The sequence below is a fragment of the Sinocyclocheilus anshuiensis genome, unplaced genomic scaffold (genome assembly GCF_001515605.1).
Source record: "Sinocyclocheilus anshuiensis isolate Anshui unplaced genomic scaffold, SAMN03320099.WGS_v1.1 scaffold287, whole genome shotgun sequence".
Classification (NCBI taxonomy): domain Eukaryota; kingdom Metazoa; phylum Chordata; class Actinopteri; order Cypriniformes; family Cyprinidae; genus Sinocyclocheilus; species Sinocyclocheilus anshuiensis.
In genome coordinates, this window is record NW_015552557.1 from 894,120 (window position 1) to 902,484 (window position 8,365).

The 8,365-nt window shown below is 36.8% G+C and overlaps 1 protein-coding gene across 1 annotated transcript in view; it reads left to right on the top strand.

Moving 5' to 3' along the window:
- LOC107664635 (angiotensin-converting enzyme-like) overlaps positions 1-8,365 on the top strand; it is a 35,909-nt gene extending 27,544 nt beyond the window's left edge. The window contains exons 18-25 of the mRNA XM_016455253.1: positions 3,252-3,349; positions 3,798-3,970; positions 4,416-4,639; positions 4,724-4,868; positions 6,315-6,413; positions 6,531-6,653; positions 6,784-6,971; positions 8,107-8,365. Of these exons, the coding sequence (XP_016310739.1) occupies positions 3,252-3,349; positions 3,798-3,970; positions 4,416-4,639; positions 4,724-4,868; positions 6,315-6,413; positions 6,531-6,653; positions 6,784-6,971; positions 8,107-8,306 (1,250 nt within the window). The 3' untranslated portion in view covers positions 8,307-8,365. The remainder of the gene's footprint in view (positions 1-3,251; positions 3,350-3,797; positions 3,971-4,415; positions 4,640-4,723; positions 4,869-6,314; positions 6,414-6,530; positions 6,654-6,783; positions 6,972-8,106) is intronic.

Sequence of the window (8,365 nt, forward strand, 5' to 3'; positions counted from 1 at the left end):
GTACAAAAAAGTGTCAAGCTTTGACAAAAAAATATTTCTTTATGATTTGATATTAATTGACTCCATGCAATGTGTTGTGATCAATATTAGATCTGCACTTCGAAATTTCCACTGGAAATAGTAAACCATCCGGGAACCTTTTGGATAGTCATTACTCAAATCATGCTGTGATTTGGGACACACAACTTCTAATTTTAAATGCTATTTAGGATGGATAGTATGTGAATTGAGACACAGCAACTGGATTTATGGAGAAAGTTTATGGAGAAAAGTTTTACCATAATATTGTGGTTGTGTACACACACCGTGGACACATAATTATGTTCAAAAACAATGTCAAAGTGAATTTTGCATAATAGGTCCCCTGTAAACTGACAGCAGCCTAATAAACCTGCTGCTGTCTGTGTCATTAAAGTCAATCAAACAACAAAGGAAAGGAGAAAATCACTCACTGCTTTTGACTGAATAACTTCAGTAGCTTTAATTAAAAAAAAAAGTAATTCATACAATGAAGACTAGTGTGCACCATTTTATTTCTACATTTGACTATTCAGCAATACTACAAACCTGTATCTACACTTAAAATATTGCTTTTTGTTTTCATTTTATTTTATCTTGTAATTTTTGTCTCGTCTGCTCTAGAGACATGATATAACAGTTTTATTCGTCAAGCAGTGGATACCATTTTATTTTTTATTTCTTGTGCACTGAAGTACAATTTCTCATATATATTTTATTATTATTTTTATCCGCATGTCCCCTTAGGGGCTCCATATTCATATGACAGCATCTTACTGTGATCTTAGTGTAAAACTCTACATTGCGCTAGCCTTATCCATTTCATTTTAGAAGGCTTTATGTGTCTTCACACATGCTAATAGTGGGGTACTAACGTATATGTGTGAAAACTCAGAGGTGAGGGAATCAATTAAAGTTTCAAACTGGTGCTTTGATCTGCTTCTTTTGTCAGTCTTTCTTTTTCTTTTACCGCCCTGTTTCTCAGTCTGACCTGCTGCGTTTAGGTCCAAACTGGATACGTCTCCATGTGATGCTGGAAGATAAAAGTCTGGGTCTAATTTGATCCTTTTCCGTTCGCTGCTCACTGTCCTGCCATAATTCTCCCTTTTTCTTTTAACACCCTGACCCAGCTTAACCGTGCGAGATGGTCCAGGCTGTTCATCATCTATGATGTTCCCTTTCACTGGTGATCGTCCAGGTCTGACCTCACTATTGTTGAGGTGAGACAGTCCAGACTGTTCATCTTTGCTGGACCCTTTCATAGGTGTCTCCCCACATGCTGCTGGTGGGGTACTAATATACATGCAAGAAAATGCAGAGGTGAGGGAATCAATCGAAGAATCAAACTGGAGGTCCGATCTTCTCCATTTCCGCTCTATGCTGTCTGATCTGCTAGATTTCTAATTTTTTCGTTTAACACCCCGTCTCATCTCAACCTGACTGCCTGTGCTTAGGTCAGAACTGGATGTGTCTCCAAGTAGTGCTAGAGAAGGAAAGCCTGGGCTGAGGGAATCCATTGAATAATCAGAAGCAGAGCGGTGGTCTGATCTGCTAATTTTTCGTTCTCTGCTCTCTGATCTGCCAGAATTCCCCCTTTTTCTTTTTCTTTTAACACCCTGTCTCATCTCAATCTGACGACCTGTGCTTAGGTCAGAACTGGAAATGTCTCTAAGTGATGCTGTAGAATATGGACAAAATAATCGCATTCTATTCTTTTAGTGGATATTGTGATTTTGGTCATTGTTTTCTCTTGTTCACACATTACCTTCAAATTTGTATCTCAGTGTATAAGGCCATTTTCAGAATAAAATATAACAGAATGAACTACTTGATAAATAAAATTGTCAGGTCTCTAGAACATATAAGATACAGAGAAATACATTAATATTACAAGACAAAATAAACTAAATTCTGATAATAAAAAATGAATATGTCTTAAGTGTCGGTACAGGATTGTAGTGTTGCTGAATAATCAAATGTTTAAAAAAAATGTGACCCTCTACTTTTAATTATTATAAAAGATAATAATAATTTGACCCTCTAACACTAGCACTATCTATTCTATTTCTTTTCTATCTACATTTTGTTCCTTCTATTTATTATTATTATTAAAAATAAACTTGCTATGTGTACTGCGTTTGGATAAAAGCACCTGATAAATGATTAAATGTAAATGTAAAATGGTGCATAGTCTTCATTGTATAAATGAAATATACACTCGTTTTTATTGAAGCTACTGAAGTTATTCAGTCAAAAACAGTGAGAGATTTTCTCCTTTTCTTTGGTTGTTTGATGAACATTAGGCACACAGACAGCAGCAGTTTTATTAGGCTGCTGTCAAGACCTAATCCAATATCCTTACACACGTCTGATGTTCTCCTTACTGTTTACATTCATTAAATAAGACACAAACAAATGTGTTTTACTTGAAATACTCTCTATGATGGGTATGTTTGACAATCTTGTGTGTATTTGACCATTTTAGTGAAAGAAGCTTGCGAAAGAGAGCTCAATTCAGCACTCTGACACGACAGACGGCTTTATGCGCGCATACAGTGATTAATTTTTCCATGGCTTATTGCATTTAACAGAATAGAATAGAATAGAATAGAATGTCTTGCTTGACAGCTGCAGTCAGCATTCACTTTCATTATAACTTTGTGTTTGGTGTTATAGAAAAAAAATCATATAGTTTTTGAACAACATGACTTAGTAATCATTTTTGGGTGAACTATTACTTTAAACCAAATCTGAATTCTGCTACCTCAATGCAAATTCAGCAAATGATTTGATTTGAAATTCAAATCAATTCTAATCACGCATCCCTACATAATTCTTTAAAACTGAACAACATGAACAACTAGATGAAATCTACATAATTTCTGCTAAAAAACAAAAACAAAAAAACAAACACTGTCCAGATTTTTTATCTTTTTTCGTCAGGGTTTACATTGATATTCTGTACTTGTTTGCGGCAACTCCAAAGCAATCGACAGGATTTAATGTGCTTTCAAAACCATCAAGCGTGACTGTGTGTGTGTACATTTTAGTAGCTACATTTGCACGTGTGAGAAACTGTGTGTACTTGTGTTTGTGTGCACGCAATGGTTCCACATGACTGGAGATTAAATGGCTTGGAATTCCAAGCCCAGTGGTTTACTCCAGTGCCATTGGTCAGAGATACTACACCATCTCTCACATCCTGCCTTTCTTCTCTGTTCGGTTTTTCTTAGGAAATATGTGGGCCCAAACGTGGTCTGCTATCATGGACCTTGTCATTCCGTACCCTGATGCCACACAAGTGGATGCCACGCCAGCCATGATTGCCCAAGTAAGATTACAACAATAAACACATTCTTTAATCTATATCTATTCCCACAATCTGAATTCTTCTGAAAGCAGTGGCTGTTTATATTAAGTGTCAAAGAACATGCTGTTTACACTTTAGTGTAAATAGTGGTAGATACTCTTTGCACCAAGTGTAAATAGCAACACATAGCATCTTGTTTACATGGAGAGCAAATAGGTATGATAGATACGTTTTATGCCGCCATATTTAAATTCAAACAATGCAGATAAATGTTTGGAAATGTAAACTGCTATTTCCTAAAATAAAAGCAAAAGACATAAATAACCATCTTGGTCAAGAAGAATCATTTGGTGAAGTCTTTTTCTAGTAATGTGCAATGGCATATAAAGGACACAAATGGCATATCTAAAATACCTGTAAATGTCTGTAACCATGTCCTCTGATTGTGCGGTGCTCTTTGGTTCTTCAGGGTTGGGACCCCAAACGGATGTTCGAGGAATCGGACCGGTTCTTCACTTCTCTGGGTCTTCTGCCCATGCCTCCTGAGTTCTGGAACAAGTCCATGCTGGAAAAGCCAACAGATGGACGTGAAGTGGTCTGTCACGCATCTGCTTGGGACTTCTACAACCGCAAAGACTTCAGGTACGTTAATCATATAACAGTAAGATGGTCCACACTAGAGCAGGACAGGTTTGAGATTTAGTTGAGCAATGAATGCTATGATACCACTTGTAAGAACCAATACGATTTTTTGACATGAAGTTTGTTCTGAAAATTCCAAAAATCCATCCAAGGTGGTGGAAATGGTTAAATATATAATTAAAATGGACATAAACAATGCTCATTAGTATTTCCTTTAAAAAAAAGAAGTGTGCTTAATTATATTGAATGTTTATTTGTAGTGCACTTCAAGTCATAAAAGTATATATTTTAAAAAACTGTACTTGCAGATATACTCTTGTTCATTTGATGAAGGGAGGATGTTAGAGCTGTAAAGACTGAAACAACAGCTTTCTAGCCTTTTCCTTCCCACGTGCTATCTTGTAAATCTCGCTGTTACCTTTTCCCATCCTCTTACCATCTCTAGGATCAAGCAGTGCACAGTGGTGACCATGGACGACCTCATCACTGTGCACCATGAGATGGGCCACGTTCAGTACTTCCTGCAGTATAAGGATCAACCCATCTCTTTCCGCGACGGCGCCAACCCTGGATTCCATGAGGCCATTGGTGATGTTTTGGCCCTGTCAGTTTCCACACCTAAACATCTTAAGAGCATTGGCCTGCTGGACAAGGTGGAGGACAATAAAGGTACGGCTCATACATCTATAAAGAAGCTTGCAACAAAACACATGAAATGCTAGTTTAAACCCTAAGTGTCTTACTGGTCTGTAGAAAGCACCATTAACTTCCTGATGAGCATGGCCTTGGATAAGATTGCCTTCCTGCCTTTTGGCTACCTGATGGACCAGTGGAGGTGGAAGGTATTTGATGGAAGGATCTCAAGCTCAGAGTACAACAAAGAGTGGTGGAACCTGAGGTGACTGTTCTTCTATTAATCCACACTGTTAAAGGGATAGTAGCTAGAGCTAGAGGAAAACGAAGACGGACAAAACGTGGATAAATAAACCAAAAGTAGGGCTGTAAACTTAATCAAATCGCAATATGGACTACTGTCTGTGAATATTAAAGCGCAAAAAGACTACTATTTAAATATGAGATCAGCATGTTCGTGCAAGTGACGGCATTTCGAGGGGGTCCCCAGTTAAAAATCGCGTTCCTGGGGGGAAAATACAAGTTTTTTGGCGGGTTTCCCCCACTAAAATTCGCATTCCAGGGGATAAATATCATGTTATTGGAGTCGCTTCAACCCGCCGACATGAAAAACAAGCCGCGGCAACAGTGTTAAAGTAACCCAATTCCGCGGGAAAACCGCGGACTTGGCAACACTGCTTTGTGAATCGTTTATTTCAAACCAATGGTTCGGAACGTGTAACTGCCAAAGTCACGTGATTTCAGTAAACGAGGCTTCGTTACATCACAACTGTTTAGAAATGTTTCAAAATTTCATTGATTCGTATTAATATTTAAGATTTTTAAAATTGTATTTAATATGGGTTTGTAAAAGCTGTTTTATGCATGTTTGGGCTGAGTTTTTGTTGTAGTTAAACAGGCTGTTTCTCACTTCCAAGAACGCATCTTTGTGAGAATTGAGATGCACTAAGATCTTGTTGCTCAACTGACCATCCGAGCACAGTAGTGGCCAATAAATACAATATATAATATTGGTTCAACGGCTCTGATGCACTCAACTGTCACAGCTTTAATTGCATGGAAGGGGGAGGGGCTATCAGACTCCGATTATGAATGACAAAATAACCTTATATAACTCATACACTACATCGTTGAGTTCATAGTGCATAAATATATAGTGTATAAGTGCATAGCTAATCTCTGGTTTGTTTAAAAGGTTTTCACGAAAACCCGTCAAAATAAAAGTTCAGATTAACTTGAAGAAATTATAACAAATATATTAGTATTGTACAGTAAAATGTAGAATAATGATAACAATAATAATACAGTTTATTAAAAAAAAATAATGAATAGTACATACATTTTCATCCATGTTTTTCAAAAATATAAATTTATACAGAAAATAAATAAATAAATAATCTAAAATATTTTAAAAATAAAGTTGTTTAAACATTTCAAATATTTAATGACAGCTCAGAGGCAATGCAGATGTGGCTAACGTGAGTGTCAAAATAAAGGTGCATCTTAAAAAAATATTGTATAGGCCTCTATTAATTTTTTACATGTTGCTTCGATACATCATATTGTCATCTAATTGATGCATTGATCCATATCACGGTATTGTTACACCCCTAGTTGTTATTGTTGTTTCCTAATCAGTTATATTAATATTAAAGCTGTGCAATATGTAAAGTTCGTACCAGAGCTGAATTTGTGTATTTTACTTTAACAGAATGAAGTACCAGGGATTGTGTCCACCTGTACCGCGCACTGAGGAAGACTTCGACCCTGGTGCAAAGTTCCACATCCCAGCTAATGTGCCCTACGTCAGGTACACAACAAAACAATATATCACTAATGTGGAAATATCTTGCATCTATCATGTTACACAACTCGTGTAATCAAATAAGCCTTTGGATTGACCGTTTATTTGGTCTGGCTCCAATAGGTACTTTGTGAGTTTTGTAATCCAATTCCAGTTCCACAAAGCCCTGTGTGAAGCAGCCGGTCAGCCAGCTCCACTCCACAACTGTGACATCTACCAGTCCAAAGAAGCAGGGAAACTCCTGGGGTCAGTAAATCACTGAGAACTCAGACTGGTTCCAGTTTTTACAAGCACTAAGAGCAATAGAGTGGTAAGATTTGATAGATTCTCATCATTTTTGCCTGCGAGTAAAAGAGCTCTACTTCCTCCTCCTCAGTGATGTGATGAAGATGGGCTTCAGTAAACCCTGGCCCGAAGCCATGACTTTGATTACTGGCCAGCCCAAAATGTCAGTCCAGCCTCTGATGGAATACTTCCAACCGCTCATCGAGTGGCTGGTGGAGGAGAACAAAAAGAATGGTGATGTCCTGGGATGGCCAGAGTACGATTGGACGCCTTACAAAAGTAAGCTTGGAGTTCAGAAATCGACATTCAAATGTTGGTTTACCACTCAATTTCCTGTTTCATTGTAAAACAAAAGTGCTTCAGCTGGGAAACTGGGGTGAAGCACTATTTTAAACCACTGGATTTGGGTGATTCTTTAAATAGAGAAACTGCACTCTAAAAAATGCTGGGTTGTCTCAACCCAACTTTGGGTCAAATATGGACTAACCCAACTTTTGGGTTAAAAATTGAATTTAAAAATTTAACCCAATAGCTGGGTTAGTCCATATTTTACCCAAAGTTGGGTTGAAACAACCCAGCATTTTTTAGAGTAACAACAACAACAACAACAACAACAGTTCTATTTTCAAGGATGGAATATATTTTTCACAACAACAACAACAACAACAACAACAACAGTTCTATTTTCAAGGATGGAATATATTTTTCATATTTTTATTGCTTTTAAATCTATTTTAATATTGCAATTTTTTGGAGTGCTGAAAGGTGAAATTTGCCAGAATTTCTCAATTTATTTATATATATCATATTTTTTATAACAATTTTTTCAATTAACTTGGTACTGTATATGAACAGTTTATTTATAACAGAATCTCTGTTCCCAATATTGCTGTCACACCAATAATTCTATAATATAATGTAATATAATATTACACTCTAAATGTTAAAGTGTTTAACCCAACCTTCTGGGTAGTAACCCAACCGCTGGGTCAAAACAACCCAATTGCTGGGTTTGTCCCTATTTTACCCAGCACTGGGTTGTATTTAACCCAGCATTTTTTAGAGTGTAGATACAGTATATAAAACATAATATTATTTTTATTAGGTTTAGATTGTTATGATGGAAATGACAAATTAAAGGGAGTCGCAGAAGCTCAGAAATATCAATTTTAAGATTTTAAAATCATTTGAGATTTGTATTTGAAAATGTAAATTTAGAAACAATCCATTTCTTTTTACTTTTCTTAATTCATTGATACCCGACTCCTAGCTAATTTAGCAAGTTCCAAGTGTTATCCAACTTTTTTCTTCAAAAAGTACAAAATGTCATTACCAGTCATTTTCAGAAATCCACAACATAGCAGTTAATTAGCACTAATAAAATGCTCACACACTTCTCACCTGCTTGTTTCAGTCACTTCAGTGATGGACGAGAAGCCAAAAGCAATCAGTTTCCTGGGTTTGAGTGTGGATGAGGGAGGCGCTGTGGCGGGACAGTGGATTCTCTTGGTTCTGAGCATCGTCTTCCTGCTTGGCATCATCTATTTAGTCTACAGATACAGGAAGACTAAACGCTTACAGGACAAATCAATATCTCAGATGGAGCTCAAGTAAAATCCTTTAAATAGGAATACATTCTATTCTTACCATGCAGTCATTACTTTTTGACAGAA